Raw genomic sequence first — 17,026 nt, 5'->3', positions numbered from 1 at the left:
GATTTGTAAGGTAGAATTGGGATTATGATAGTGGAGCAGGGGGGAGGAAGCGTTTAGGAACTAGAAGAAAGTTGTATGTTTTTTTCATCATTGCTACACTGCACCCTGACTGGCTCGTCAGAGTTGTACTTTTATTATGTTGGCGTGTAACCAACTACGGTACTGCAAAATTTAGTGACTTAAAGCAATACTTTTCGTTTGCTATTCTGAGAATTTGGGCAGGGCTCAGCTGGAGAATACTTTTACCAAGGCACCATTGGGACTCTGTACCTGGTTCCATTCACGTGGTGACTGGGCGTAGATGGAATGTCCAAGAAAACTTTTCTCAATTATTCAGCTTTCTCATTGCTCCACAAAGTAGCCACTCTCTGCATGGATTGTTAGGGATTCCTTACAGAATAGTGGTCTCAGGGTAACTGGACTTGTTAACTGGTAAGCTGGCTTCTAAGAGGGACAAGTAGAAGCCTAAGTTATATAGTACTACTCCACTCACATTCTCCTGGTACAAATTAGCCCTGTTATCAGGCTAGATTGAAGGGAAGAGGAAAAGGAAAAAAGGAAAAAGTAAAGAATTTTCAGCCACTTTAATCCACCTCCTATTTCTACCCCTGTACTTCCTGTCCTATTTTTATAATGCATAAGAAATATTTTCTTATATTTAAATTTGTTTTCTAAATCTATATATTTAACTTAATATATGGCAGAGGGGTTTTTTTTGCCCTGAGAAGCTGTTATAAAATTATTGGTGCATTTTAGGCATTTATGCAATGATCATACCAAAGAATTAAAAAAATGTACTATTACCCCACAATATTTTTGTGACAGGTTCCCAAATGAAGAAGAAGAAAGTTCCTTTCAGTGTGATTTTCATTAACAGTAGTGGTCTCAAAATTGAGATTCCATGTGGATGATAACCACATATTAAATTACAGGACAACTAGGAATGATTCATTGGGTAGTTGAATAAAGTAATAGAATTTATAGGGGACTAGCTTGGAGGTGTTTAAAAGAACAGAACATTTTTGTTTGCTAAATTATCCTAGAGGTGAATTTAAGAGTAAAATGTAATTGACCCAGGAATTTTAAGGACACAGAAAAGTGCATAAAGTTTTATTTTGGTGCTCATCACAGAATTATTTTTAAAGTGTAGTAATATCGAGTCTCAGTCAGTAAGATGAAAGCAATTAAACAAATTACTTATCTCTGTGATAAAATGCCATTTGGTGGATTAATTGAATTGGAAAAGTTTGATGGGGAAAGGTTGTATTTCTAAATGAAAAAACATTGTGATACATCATTTTTAAAATCCAGTGTTTTTTTTTAATTGTGCATGTATAATAATATACAGGAAAAATATCAAAATATTAAGTTGTTTCATGGTTCAGAGATTATAGAGTTCCAATACTCTATTTTTAATTTTAAAATATACATGCACATAAAAGAAAATGATTATCTCTAAAAAGATAAAAGCACACATGAAATTGTGCCTCACATGCTTGCAAAACAATAGATAAGGAGACCACAGAAGAACTGGTTCATTTGAATTATGACATTGCACTAGAATACTGAATATACTATAGTCTGCCAGAAGAACAAACAAATCTATCTTGGAAGAAATGCAACCAGAATGCTCCTTAGAAGCAAAGATGGTGAGACCTTGTCTCATGTATCTTGGATTTTTCAGGAAGAGTCAGTTCTGACATAAGACCATCCTGCGTGGTAGAAGGTCAGTATCACAGAGTACGACCTTCAGTGTGATGGACTAACACAGTGGTTCAGTGGGCTCAACCGTGGCAGTGATTGTGAGGATGACACAGGACTCGTCAGTATTTCATACTGTATCACCACTTTGTTTTCTGAATTCTGAGGTTATCTACCTCACTTCATCGATTACAACCTATCTAAAGCTTTAAAACTACTGTAGTATTTTAGGTCTGGAAAGATTGAATCATTCAGACTTACTCTGTTTCTGAAGGATACTATGCTAAACTATGAAAGTAGGCCTTTTGTAGTTTTAAAGTTATTTTGAGTTACTCTTATTGTAAAAAAGTTTTAAACAATTGTCAATTTAGGCTTTCTCAGTTTGGATTCTCAGAAGAAACCATTATGTTTGTTAAATGATGCCTTACATTTATAGGTGAAGGATTTTCTTATCTGGTTGAGAAGCAAATCAGTAATGCTGTTTTGTGTTAATCTTGTTTATTTGCAGAAATGTATTTCTCTTTACATTTGTGAATGGGTTATTATTGGTAATTAAATATTTTTATAGTTTTATTGACATGCAATTCATATATTATGAAATTCAATAGTTCAAGCATATTAAAAGTAGTTGTGAGTCATTACCACATTCAATTCTACAACACTTTCTTCTTTCCTGTACTCATCAGTTCCTTATTTCCCCCCAACTTCCCTTGCCATACCCCTTGGAAACTAATTAAGCATTAAAACTACTATAGTATTTTATGTCTGTAAAGCTTGAATCATTCAGACTTACTCTATATCTGAACTTTACTATCCAAACTATAAAAGCACTGTGGCGGGGAGGGGGGGAGTGCAGTGGAACAGCAGGAGAGGGGAGCAGCAAGATCCCCAGGGAATGATGAAGGTGGCATTGGGGACAGGGCATGGTACCCCAACAGACTGGACTGGAAAACACTCCTAAAGGCCAGCAATCCTTGAACTAACTACAAGCTTTTCTTTCTTGGTATATTTTAATTTGTTCTTTGTCGGTGGCTTGATGTTGTTGCTGTTTTGGTGTACATTGTTGCTTGGTTTTGCTCTGTCTTGTTTTTGTGCATGTTGTTGTCTCCGCAGGTCTGTCTGGAATAGGACAGGCTGGATGAACAATCTGGAGGAGAAAACAACGGGACTGACAGTTCCCGGGGGGACATGGGAGAGGGGGAGGTGGGGAAAAGGGAAGAGGTGTTAACAAACCCGAGGCAAGAGAACAACAAGCGATCCAAATTGGTGGGGAGGTGGGTGTGGGAGACCTGGTAGGGCATGATCAAGGGGAATGTAACAAAGAGGAAGTGCTGAAACCTTGGTGGGGACTGAGCGTGATAGTGGGACAGGTGGAGGATCAAGGGAAATAGAGGAAAGAGCTGGGAGGCAAAGGGAATTTATAGAGGTCTAGATAAAGACATGTACATATGCAAATATATTTATATGAGGATGGGGAAATAGATCTATGAGCCTATATTTATAGGTTTAGTATTAAGGTAGCAGAAGGACCTTGGGCCTCCACTCAAATACTCCCTCAACGCAAGAATACTTTCTTCTATTAAATTGGCATTCTGTGATGCTCACCTTCCCAACACAACCGCTGAAGACAAAGCGGGTGAATAAGCAAATGTGGCGAAGAAAGCTGATGGTGCCCAGCTATCAAAAAGTATAGCGACTGGGGTCCTAAAGGCTTGAAGGTAATCAAGCGGCCATCAAGCTCAGAAGCAACAAAGCCCACTTGGAAGAAGCACACCAGCCTATGCAGCCACGAGGTGTTGAAGGGATCAGGTGTAAGGCATCATCAGAACAAAAAATTTACCTTAGTGAATGATGGGGGAGTGTGGAGTGGAGACCCAAACCCATTAGTAGGCCACTGGAGATCCCCTTGCAGAGGGGTCTCGGGGAGGAGATGAGCCAGTCAGGGTGCGATGTAACAATGATGAGAAATACAACTTTCCTCTAGTTCCTAAATGTTTCCTCCCTGCTCCCACTACCATGACTCGAATTTGACTTTGCAAGTCTGGCTAGACCAGAGGATGTACACTGGTACAGATAAGAACTGAAAATCCAGGGAATCCAAGACGGATGAACCCTACAGGACCAGTGGTGTCAGTGGCGAAACAGGGAGGGTAGAGGGAGAGTGGGTAGGAAAGAGGGAACCGATTACAAGGAACTATATGTGATGTCCTCCCTGGGGGACGGACAACCGCAAAGTGGGTGAATGGAGACGTTGGACAGGGCAAGATATGACACAATACCAATTTTTAAACTATCAAGGGCTCATGAGGGAGGGGGGAGCGGGGAGGGAGGGGGAAAATGAGGACCTAATGATGGGGTTTTAAGTGGAGAGGAAATGTTTTGAGAATGATTACGGCAGTGAATGTACAAATGCGCTTTACACAATTGATGTGTGTATAGATTGTGATAAGAGTTGTATGAACCTTTAATAAAATGATTTAAAAAAAACAATAGAAAAAAAATAGACCTTTTATAGTTTAATGTTTTGAGTTACTCTTTTATTCTAAAACAGGGTTTTTAATTAATTAGTCTAGTTACTCTCTCTATTGATTTACTTATTCGGGATTTCATATATAGAAAAACAAACTAAGCAAAAACAAAAAATTAAAGACACTCCACCAAAAATGACAAAATAAAACAGAAAACTTCCGCTGAAAAGAAAGCAGAAAATATGGAACAAATTTTAAATGAGCCAAAAGGAGAATAAATGATAAGGTGCTACATATGATCTAACTGCATCTGTAATAATCCAGTTTATAATACACTCTAGTAGCTAGGCTATCATGACCATAGACATTTCTGGTCTATGGTCAGAGGAGATTCTCCAGAGGCTTAATACATGTGGGGACCCTGCAAATGAGTTTTTGGGTTTTTATGTCATAGCCTTCTATAAACCAGATATTCAGAATTTAAGCTGTAATATTGTTCCCTCTTCCAGATTTGGATTTTATTCTTTGCAATCCTTGGATCACACAGACTGGTGTGTTTCTTCTGTGTGCACTTAGCTGATGGCTTGGATGACTGCTTGTTTGAAAACAAGTCTTTTAAGATGACGCTATTCTTTCTGATAGCTGAGCACCATCTGATTTCTCCACTAGTACTTCAACCTGTGTAAAATATTGGGCTCCCTCACAGCCATTGAGTCATTGCTAACTCAGCGACACCCTGAGTTCCTGAGACTGTAACTATTGACAGGAATCGAAAGCCCAGTCTTGCTCCCATAGAGATACTGGTGATTTCGAACTACCAACACGTGAATTGCAGCCCAGTGTATAACCACTGCACCCCCAGGGCTCCTAAAATATGCGCTAGCCAGTACATTTTAAATATTACACTGTTTTATATCAATGTGTTTCTGTTGTAAATTCATTGGATTAACAAAACCATGTCTTGCAAACTTAAAATTATATATGATGTTCACAAATTCCAATTGGATTGCCTTGATCAAACAAACACACCTGTGGCTATGCTATCATAACTCTAGTCAGTGATAATTATTTAAAATTAAAAGTGGGTGTGTTAGTCAGGGTAGACTAGAGAAACAAATACATAGACGCTCATATGTGTATAAGAAAGAGCTTTACATACAAAAGCAATTGAATATTGAGAAAACATCCCAGCCCAATCCAGATCAAGTCCATAAGTCCGATATTGGCCCATATGTTGGATACCAATTTGTAAATTTCTCTTCAGACTCACGCAACACATGCAATGTCTGATGCCAAATGCAGAAAGATCACAGGCCAGTAGGTGGGACGTGTTGTGGATCCAGTGGCGTAAGCATCTCAGCGCTGGCAGGGGTTTCCACGTGGCTCCTACAGCTCCCAGGGCTCTGGCTGCATCAGGGTAGCTTCATGTGGCTTCTCATCAGAATTGTCTTCCAGGGAGTGAATGAGTGTCCCATCTCCAGCGAGTTATTTATTTCATTAACGCCTCCAAATGAGGTTATTGAGCTGCGATCTGACTGACAGGCTAAACTCCACCCCTTCACTCTTAATCCTCTCAGATTGACAACAGATTATATAACTTCCACTATGGGTTATGTAAGAACAATAAAAAGTTAAGGCTGCTGTTGTGAAAGAAAAGAAGGAACAAAGATTCTGTGCATGGTATAAGTTAGTGCGATCATTTTTCTAGGATAGTGTATTATGGGGATGGTGAGAAATTCCCTGGCTTAATGACTACTACATTTGCCTTTGAGGAAAAGCAAGAGACTATGTAATGAGATGTGCATTTTAGAAGTGCTGCCATGGATCTAGACAAGATAAGATTGGAGGAAAGAAAACTACCCAGGAAGTTATTGGTGATAGATTCTGATTACCGCAGGATGAAAAGTTGAAGAGATACTCAGAAGATAGAATTGATAGAAGTTGGTGGTTAAGCGAGGTAGAGAAGAAGACAAGGAAGATACTCAGCTCTGGGTAGATGATGGTGTTACTCACTGAAATGGAAACCGAATGTGGGGCATGCCCTCCACTACATTATCTCAGGCAGAAATAGAAGTTTAGCTGTTGTGTCCCCAACAGCTTACGGATGGAGTTTATCTTAGAAAAGTCTACTTTTTAAAAGTCTTCTGTCTGATAACTACTGAGTTTGCACCAGATTAAGAGGAAAGGGAGTTTTGTGACACCAACTCTACTCTCTTCAATAGAACACATTTTCCCCTTGCTTTTTTGTCCCATTACTTTTGGTCTATCTGTTGGGATAAACTTGTCATCTCCAACACATTGCTACATGAGATCTGGGGCATCTGGTCTGAGTACAGCTGAGTAATGTCGAGTAGGTCTGATGCTCCTGGGTTCCCTAGGTATAGATTTTGCAATCTTGAGACAATTCTCACCTGGATTTCTGTACAGCTCCATTTGTTTTTATTTGTTTGTTTTCCCCCAAAAGATCCAAAAGTACTCATTTTTATAGTGCTAGCATAATACTGACACATTTTAAAAAGAAAATAGTTATTTTAAATTTAAAATAGCTCAAGTATATTCATTCATGGCTTGTTGATCATTTACTTAATACCTTAAAAGGTGAAACCAAATACCCAGAGGAGGACTGTTGATTCTGAAATACGACTGCAAGTTTTCCCAAAACTAATCAATATGGTGTTTCTAAAACACATCCATTAGAGCAGCAGTTCTCAACCTATGGGTCACGACCCCCTTGCGGGTCGAACAACCTTTTCACAGGGGACACCTGATTCATAACAGTAGCAAAATTACAGTTATGAAGTAGCAACGAAAATAATTTTATGGTTGGGAGGTCACCACAACATGAGGAACTGTATTAAAGGGTCCGCAGCATTAGGAAGGTTGAGAACCAACCACTGCAGTAGAGTGTTTCCAGAGGTAACACAGCAGAAATACTGTCACCAAAGCAAACCAGACTCACTGTTATGGAGTCAATTCCGACTCATAGAGACCTTCTGTAGATTTCATCGATGATAAATCTTTACCGGGCTTGAAAACCTCATCTTATTTCTGTAGAGCCGCAGGTGGTTTCAAACTGCTAGCCTTGTGGTTAGCAGCCACGTGCATGGCCCACCAGGCTGCCAGGGCTCCTTAAGTACTGGCACATAGAACAGAATGAGCATTTTGTTAGGTTTATTACATTTAGTCATAACATTTTATGGTTAGTGATTTTCCTTCTTTTTAAAGATAAATAATATTCTTCTCTTTTTCCATTTTGATTTCAGATAGAAAATGCTGCTGAAGAACCTAGAGTCTTATGTATAATACAAGATACTACTAATTCAAAGACAGTGAATGAGCGGATCACTTTAAATTTACCAGCTTCTACTCCACTCAGAAAGCTCTTTGAAGATGTGGCCAACAAAGTAGGCTACATAAACGGAACCTTTGATTTGATGTGGGGCAACGGCATCAGTACTGCTGATATGGTAAAGCTTTTCTGTACTTAAGCAGCTTCCCTAAAACAACTAATAATTCTTTCTCTTGTTACTGAAATCCTGGAAGGCTTTCTGATATCATAAAAGCAAAAAGTAACTACTGTAATAAGAACCTTTGTGTAAATCTGTACTTGATATCCTCTTCCCCCTTTCTCTGCTTTTGATTAATATTTACTTATCTTAAAGTTTGTAAATTGCCAGACTGTCAGTTTTTTCATTCATGTAAAAAGTGACTATTGTGTCAATATCATATTATAATAGCAATATTATGCTATTATGTTTTTAAATATATATGAAATCATAACTAATCTATGATCTGGATTTTGAAAAAGAAGAAAGAATATATAGAGAAATTGAAAAACAGGATATATACCCCACTGTAATAGAGATTATCGCTAGGTGACTTCTGTGTGTGTATGTGTGTGTTTTCTGAGTGATGTTTTTTCCTTTATAAGAATGAACATGAGTACCTTTTGACTTTAATTCAGAACTCTATGAGCCTATATTTATAGGTTTGGTATTAAGGTAGCAGAAGGACATTGGGCCTCCACTCAAATACTCCCTCAACGCAAGAATACTTTCTTCTATTAAATTGGCATTTTATGATACCTTCCCAACACAACCGCTGAAGACAAAGTGGGTGAATAAGCAAATGTAAAGAAAGCTGATGGTGCCCTGCTATCAAAAGATATAGCGTCTGGGGTCTTCAAAGCTTGAAGGTAAACAAGTGGCCATCTAGCTCAGAAACAACAAAGCCCACATGGAACAACATATCAGCATGTGTGATCACGAGGTGTTGAACAGATCACTGAAGACAAATGGGTGCATAAGCAAATGTGGCAAAGAAAGCTGATGGTGCCCGGCTATCAAAAAGTATAGCGACTGGGGTCCTAAAGGCTTGAAGGTAATCAAGCAGCCATCAAGCTCAGAAGCAACAAAGCCCACTTGGAAGAAGCACACCAGCCTATGCAACCACGAAGTGTTGAAGGGATCAGGTATAAGGCATCATCAGAACAAAAAATCTTACCATAGTGAATGATGTGGGGAGTGCGGAGTGGAGACCCAAAGCCCATTAGTAGGCCACTGGAGATCCCCTTGCAGAGGGGTCTTGGGGAGGAGAGGAGCCAGTCAGGGTGCAATGTAACAACTATGAAAAATAGAACTCTCCTCTAGTTCCTAAATGTTTCCTCCCCGCTCCCACTATCATGGCACGAATTCTACCTTGCAAGTCTGGCTAGACCAGAGGAATTACACTGGTACAGATAGGAACCGGGAATCCAGGGAATCCAGGGCGGATGAGCCCTACAGGACCAGTGGTGTGAGTGGCGATACAGGGAGGGTAGAGGGAGAGTGGGTAGGAAATAGGGAACCGATTACAAGGAACTACATGTGACCTCTTCCCTGGGGGACGGACAACCGAAAAGTGGGTGAAGGGAGACGTCAGACAGGGCAAGATATGACAAAATACCAATTTATAAACTATCAAGGGCTCATGAGGGAGGGAAGAGCGGGGAGGGAGGGGAAAAATGAGGACCTAATGTCGGGGGTTTAAATGGAGAGAAAATGTTTTGAGAATGAAGTACAAATGCGCTTTACACAATTGATGTGTGTATGGATTGTGATAAGAGTTGTAAGAGCCCCTAATAAAATGATTAAGAAAAAAAAACAAAAACATTTTTTCAGTGGCTGTAGTCTTCCCTATGTCCACATTTTCTCCAATAGTAGTAGTGAGGATAGGTGAGAAGGGCATGGGATGTACAAAGCCTTGTCTCTTATTCACCAGCTTCAGTGGATTAGAATGGCAACTTTGAAATTGCCTTCCTAGATTAAAGAGTTAGAGATTCTTAGATGTGTAATTTTTAGGACTAATCATTTTATTGGGGTTGTCTTGGTCCTTTCAGTGGACTTGAACTCAGTATCATTTACTGTAAAGGTTTTTCCATAAGAGGGCCTTCTGAAGGTGTCTTTTTTGTTATATTACTTACTTGAGTTTTGTGTTGTTCAATGTATTATTTGGTAATTCCAAATAAGTTACATAGATCTAAGTCCACTTTAAGAGTTTCATGGGAATCATTATTTTTTAAAATACTATTTTAAAAATACTATACAAATATGTCTATTTAGACTTGCCTTTTCTATTATTATTCCTCATAACCTAGTATATTTTGTTTTATACCCACAGCCGCCATTGGATCACACCAGTGAGAAGTCTCTTCTTGATGCTAGTTTTGAGGCAGGAAAGAAGAACTTTCTGCACTTGACAGATAAAGATGGTGAACAACCTCAAATACTGTTGGTAAGCTATTTAGAAAGTCGTGTATTTATCATTTTTGTGCATGCTCACCTACTATTTGAGAATGCAGTTTTCCAAAAGAAGAAGGAGAAATGTGGTTTGTAATACAGACATTACAAAATGTAATAAAATGCTATTTTTCTCTCTTATTTTGGTTTATTAACTGTGTGTCATAATACACTTAAGTGGGTTTACCACAGCATCATTTTGGTATATATTCTGGTGCTGATTTTTGCTTATCCTACATTCAGAACTTGCATTATAAAGCAGGTCATGTGCCCAAAGAAACTCTTACTAACTGTATTCAGAATATGAGATTTCGCATTAGATTTCCTTAATTCTACTGTACTGCTTTCCACAAGATAAGATGAAGCAGCAAATTTTGATAAATCTTGGTTATAGTCATTGAATTAGCACTCATCAGAGGTGAAAGTAGTTACTGTGCTGTGTGAAACCTTATTAATTCTTAATCACGTTACATTCAGATAAAAAGTTTATTGAATTCTTGTTTTGTACAATCCACATTATTAGTGCCTTGGGCTTCTAAATGATACATAATATGGCTTCAGACCTAAAAAGGTTTTATGATGTTTGGGTGATGGTACAAACCTATGGAAATAGTTTATAAGTTATTTCTCAAATAATGTAAATGAAAATAAATAATTTAAAGTTTATTTTAAAAAAACAACCAAATCAGTTGTCACTGAGTTAATTGTGACTCATGACAATGCCACATGTCTTACAGTTGAACTGTACTCCCTAGGATTTTTCAATAACTAATTTTTTTTCGGAGGTGAATCACCATGCCTTTTTCTCAAGGTACTGTTAGGTGGACTCCAACTTCAACCCTTTCACTAACAACCAAGTATATTCCCACTTTGCACCACTGTGTGATTCCAGGCATACGTAAAGTACCACATTAATAAAGCCACCAAGCCAAACCCATAGGTGTTGAGTTGATTCTGGTTCATAGTGACCATGTAGGACAATAGAACTACCTCATAGGTTTATCAAGGCCATTGATGGTCATGGCAGCACATGGTCACATCTTTCTCCTGTGCAGAAAATGGGTTCACACTGCTGACTGTTTCATTGGCAGCCAAGCACTTAAATATAGAGCCACCAGGACTCCTTCCATACATACATTTCTGGAGGGATTCAAATGTGGAGATCTCTGGTGGATACAGAATCAAGGAAGAAGCTTCTAAAGAAGTTTTAGCTGAGCCTTGAAAAATGGGCTGAACTTAAATAAAATGGAAAGTTAATTAACCAATAGAGAATAGCAACCAAAATGAAGAGGAAAAGAAAGCACAGTGTGTTATGATACTCAGAGTGGATTAAAATAAGAGACCTTGGATAAAAGGAATTACAAGTAAATATTGTTAATAAGCTCTAGGATGATAATGCTGGAAACTGGAAGTAGCAGTTACACAGTGGATTCATTTTTAGGGAAGTTCATTTTCAATACTATGAGTTAGAAGTGATGAGACAATCAAGTGAAACTATAGACAGCTGCTCCTGGACTAGAGGGCAGGATTGGAGACCCAGTGGTCCTACAAAAGTAGTGCTTTAAGTCAAAAAGATGAGAGCTGTTCCAGATAAAGTAGGGAGGGGCGGGGACTAAACAATACGGACTGATTCTTAAGACACATTTGTATTTATTTCTTGGAAAGAGGAAGGAGGTGCTGAATATGAAAAGCAGGGTAGGGGGACAGGAAGGAAACAAGACTACCAGATCTGGCCATCCTGAAGAAAGCTACTGAAAAGTAATGAAGGTTTTGGAAATCTAGAACAGTGCATGGTAAAGAAATGGTGTTGTCGTGCATATGCCATCTTTCAATTTTAAGTATTTAATTTTAATTAGTAACACAGTTTGCATATTATAAAATATCCTTTTAAAGTACATAATTTAGTGTTTAGTATATTCAAAAATCTGCATCCATCACCACCATCTAACTGCAGAACCACACACAGAAAGCTAGTACCCATTAGCAGTCATTCTCTATTCCCCGCTCCTCCTTACCAGTGTCAAACTCTAATCTAGGCTAGGTCTCTGTGAATTTTTATATTGTGGTTGTTTGATATATTTGGGATCATGCAGTATGTAACCTTTGGTGTATGACTTCTGTCTCATAGAATCATGTGTTCAAAGTTTATCCACCTTATTTGTATGTGTTAGTCTGGGTACTTTAGAGAAACAAATCCACAGATATTCATGTATAAGAGAGTTTTATATAAAGGTTAAGTACACATCAAGAAAACATCCCAACCCAGTGCTGCCTAAACTCACAAGTCCAACATTAACCCATATGTCTGACACCAATCCACAAAGTCCTCCTCCATCTCACAAAACACGCACCAAGATGCTGACTGCAGGAGGAAAGCCGAATCAACGTGTAAGCATTTCAGTGCTGGCAGGGGTCTCCACACATCTGCTCCAGCACCCAGGGCTGCATTGGAGTAGGTCCATTGGGTTTCTCCTTGGGGGTGTCTTGCAGGAAGTGAGCCTTGCCAGCTAAAGCAGGGAACTGGCTAAGGCAGCTGCACCCTGGTCCGACCATCACAAAGCAAGAGAACAGAGAACTAGAAAGGCAAGGCTCACTGAGCCATGTATCTCTGCCCTTCAATTAACCCCACATGTGTTTATCGGCCAGGTTAGCACAATAAACTTTATATCATTGTACAATGCATCAATCAGTGTTTCATTCCTTTTTTGGGCTGATAAGATCTTTTATATATTTCAGCCACGTTTTCTTTGTCCATTTATTGGTTGATCACCATTTAAGTAGTTTATATTTATTGGCTATTATGAGTAATGTGGTTATGAACATTTCTATACAGATACTCGTTTGATTGCCTGTTAGTTCTTTTAGGTATATACCAAGGAATGGATTGACTGTGTTCTAACTTTTTGAAGAAAAAGATCCTGTGTATATCTTTTTGAAGAACCATAGCATTTTTACTGGTGACACTCATTCCCATTTCATAGGTTTTCCAGTCTAGTACAGTCCAGTAGTCTTAGAGATCATCTGAACTAGTTTAAGCTTCCATATTGACGGGCGTTTCTTTAGCGAATTTTAACTTTTGAAGGGTGGACATCATGTACAAGCTTTTAAAAGTCCATTCAAAATATATTTATCTTTTTAATAAAACTGTAGAATGCAAAACTCAGTTGACTCTTATCTGATGATTACAAATAAAGCATAAAAACATACTATAATGACAGACTTGGTCTGATGTGCCTCAGGGTTTGCAGGTTAAGACTTAGAGACTATGAACCTTTTCAAAATTGTTCTCCACAGGGCAAGATTCCTCAGTTAAAATTATTCTAGTGATAATTATTTTAAAAGTCTATGACAAATAAGAATGCCCATTGGAGCAGTAGACATTAATTAAACACTGCTTCTATGCTGAAGGAATACCAGATATGTTCTCCGGCCTTCTTTAATCTCATTTACTTTTATGATATCAGAAGATTTTGAATAAATTTGTGACATTGAAATGTTGATTAGCTGTTAATTTATAAAACTCTGAATTCACATATTAGAGGTTTATGCATTTGAATGCATTGTGATTACTTTCCATTTTTGTCTTATTTTCTTTTAGGTCTCTTGAATCCTTTTCCCCACTACCTAGCTCTCAGATTGTCCTCCCAGGGTAACTTGTGGGTTGCTATGATGTTGGAAACTCTGCCATCAGTATTTCAAATCCCAGTAGGGTCACCCATGCTAGATGGGTTTTATCAGGGTTTCCACAATAAACCTATCTAGCCGATGACAACTGTATGTATCATAGCCGAATGCTGTCCAAAGTAATACTGGAAGACGAGCCTCTAGTTTAGAGGGACTCAAGGTACACAGTGGCCAGCAATACTGAGGAAGATGGCTCAAGACTGTTGTGTTTCTGATCTGTGTAGGATTGTCATGCATTGGAACCAGCTCAGCAGCAGCTTGAGTCTTTTTTACTTGTTTCTCATGAACAGGAAGTTTCTTGGTTGGAAACAGGAAACCTACCCCACTTTTCTAACAATGAACAAATATCCCCTCCTGTCAGGCCTACCTGTCTTGAATGATGTGAATACACAGAGTAGACTCTTGTCATCAAGTAGTTCACAGGGAAACTTCTGATTTATCTCTACCAAAAGTCTTTCTCATGTAAAGAGAAAATTTGAAAGTGTGTTAGGGTAGACTAGAGAAGCTAATCCAGAGACACTCATATATATGTAAGAGAGCTTTATATGAAAGAGAAACAATATATTAAGAAATCAGCCCAGCCCAGTCTAGATCAAGTCCATAAGTCCAAAATTAGCCCATATGTCCGATACCAGTCTGTAAATTCCTCTTCAGACTCATGCAACATGCAATGATGCTGAGTGCAGGAAGATCACAGGCCAGTGGGTGGAAACTTGTGGTTCCAGTGGCGGTGGAAGTATCTTAGCACTGGTGTTGGTCTTCGCATGGCTCCTCCAACTCTAAGGCTCTGTCTGCCATCAGCATAGCTCCATCTGGCTTGTCAACAAGAATATGAAGCAAAGAGAGAGTGTGTGTCCCGCCTCCAGGGAGGAAGACGGGAGTTTGCTAAATCTTCAGGAGAAGCCCATGCCCACAGGCCTCATTGGCTATGACCTGATTGACAGGTTAGACTCCAGCCCTTCACAAGTTGATAGATTATATAACTGCCACAGGAAGAGAATTGACAAAGTAAAATGTTTAGAAGGAGACACCAACATGTTTCAAACCTTCCTATGGGAGATGTAAGAGAATACAGCCCTTGGAGTGCAGTGGTGGTAACAGTAATCCTGGTTATGCTGTGTTTTAGGAGGATTCCAGTGCCGTGGATGACAATGTTCATGACCGGTTTATAGGTCCTCTTCCAAGAGAAGGTTCTGTGTGCTCTGCCAGCGATTATATTAGCCAAAGCTACTCCTATTCATCTATTTTGAATAAATCAGAAACTGGTAAGGTATAGTGTTATTGTTTATAGTTCATGTAAGCTTCAACTTCTTTACTTTCATCCCTTCTCTCCATCCCCGAATAATCTTCGCACTGTATAATAGCATGCTGGCTCAATAGAATTTCAGACTTAATGCCTTAAGATAGTCTCTCCTTTGGGAAATTTGCATATAATGAATGTGTCTTCATGTGTTGTTAATTCTTAATAGAAAGTGGTTGATAAGGCCTAATAACGGCTGACTGACTCAGTACAATCCTCCTACTTTGGGAGTATAGTATATATTAATGAATTTGTTTATACATTTATATTTTAATACACAAATTTTAGATGTGGAGAACAAATAATTCATTTTATACTAGGGAAACGAATTATTTTAGCCATATAAAATTTATGTGCATTTCTGTATGTCTGTATACCCTGTATCCTTCTTGACTTCAAGAGATAAAATGTCTGAGAAACAGGGTCTATATAGTACACATAATGAGAACAGAAAGTTAGCTTTATGTAGGGCTAAAGTGAAATGCGTGCTGAGTAAACTTAAACAATCATTATTATGTAGTAAATTCTTATATTCTTATTTGCTTATTTTTACTCTCACCACTGATTTATGTATATTTGTGTTTTCTTTTTAAAGGATATGTTGGCTTAGTAAATCAAGCAATGACTTGCTATTTGAATAGCCTTTTGCAAACACTATTTATGACTCCTGAATTTAGGAATGCATTATATAAGTGAGTATTCAAAACAGTTCTATAAATAAAATTAGTTTGAGTGAAAGATACTTTTTGAAACAATATAACGACTTGCCTTCTTTGTATATATTTGTGATGTGTGGGACATTTTTCCTCAGACATACTTTCAATTGTGTATCTTATAAGAAACCCGCATTTGAAATTTTTTTTTTTTGAAATTTTTATGGAAAGGGGAAATCAGACATAACCAGCAAAAGGGAAAAGCCGTATATACTCGTGTATAAGCCAAGTTTTTCAGCACATTTTTAATGTAGTTTTTGTGGTAAAATTGGGTGCATCGGCTGGTATTTGAGTCAGCTTATACTCGAGCATATACGGTAATGAGATGTATAATTAGAGTTATTATTATTTTAAGTATCCCTAACTTGTAGCTTTTGTAAACTTTGTTTTTACTGAAAATATAATACAACTTATTTTAGGTGTGTATGTGTGTTTCTTAAAGTACTATGTATGTATCTGATACCATTAAATGCATTCTAGAGGAAATCTATAAACAAGCCTAAGGTCAGCGTTTTATTTTATGAGTATCTTATTATACATTTACTACCATTTTGCTTTTAGTATATTTTCTTTAAAATATATAACTCCATTATATTTTCTAAATCATTTTATTGGGGGATTGTACAAGACTTATCATAATCCATACATACATCAGTTGTGTAAATCACATTTGTGCATTCATTGCCCTCATCATTCTCAAAACATTTGCTCTCCACTTAAGCCCCTGGCATCAGCTCTCATTTTCCCCCCTCCGTCCCCGCTCCCCCCTCCCTCATGAATCCTTGACAATTTATAAATTATTATTTTGTCATATCTTGCCCTGTCTGACATCTCCCTTCACCCACGTTTCTGTTTTCCTTCCCCTAGGGAGGAGGTTATATGTAGATCCATCTAATCAGTTCCCCCTTTCCACCCCACCCTCCCTCCACCCTTCCGGTTGCACCACTCTCCCCACTGGTCCTGAAGGGATCATGCGTCCTGGGTTCCCTGTGTTTCTAGTTCCTATCTATACCTGTGTACATCCTCTGATCTAGCCAGATTTGTAAGATAGAATTAGGATCATGATAGTTGGGGGGGTTGGGGGGACGAATTTAGGAACTAGAGGAAAGTTGTATGTTTCATCGTTCTTGTGCCCTAACTGGTTTATCTCCTCCCCATGACCCTTCTGTAAGGGGATGTCCAATAGTTTACAGATGGGCTTTGGGTCTCCACTCCACACTCCCCCTCATTCACAATGATAGGAGTTTTTGTTCTGATGATACCTGAAACCTGATCCCTTCGACACCTCGTGATCGCACAGGCTGGTGTTCTTCTTCCATGTGGACTTTGTTGCTTGTGAGCTAGATGGTCGCTTATTTACCTTCAAGCCTTTAAGACCCCAGA

General features: G+C 38.5%; 1 protein-coding gene across 2 annotated transcripts in view; it reads left to right on the top strand.

The window, feature by feature from the left end:
- USP47 (ubiquitin specific peptidase 47) overlaps positions 1-17,026 on the top strand; it is a 95,309-nt gene that overhangs the window by 3,442 nt on the left and 74,841 nt on the right. For both annotated transcript variants that reach the window (XM_013006971.3, XM_045290929.1), the window contains exons 2-5: positions 7,433-7,636; positions 9,828-9,941; positions 14,757-14,895; positions 15,526-15,622. In XM_013006971.3, the coding sequence (XP_012862425.1) occupies positions 7,433-7,636; positions 9,828-9,941; positions 14,757-14,895; positions 15,526-15,622 (554 nt within the window). The remainder of the gene's footprint in view (positions 1-7,432; positions 7,637-9,827; positions 9,942-14,756; positions 14,896-15,525; positions 15,623-17,026) is intronic.

This window comes from Echinops telfairi, unplaced genomic scaffold, assembly GCF_000313985.2.
Source record: "Echinops telfairi isolate 266 unplaced genomic scaffold, ASM31398v2 ScPeMD7_60;HRSCAF=208, whole genome shotgun sequence".
In the NCBI taxonomy this organism is placed as follows: domain Eukaryota; kingdom Metazoa; phylum Chordata; class Mammalia; order Afrosoricida; family Tenrecidae; genus Echinops; species Echinops telfairi.
The sequence above is the reverse complement of the archived record's forward strand: the minus strand, read 5'-3'. Positions and strand labels throughout refer to the sequence as shown.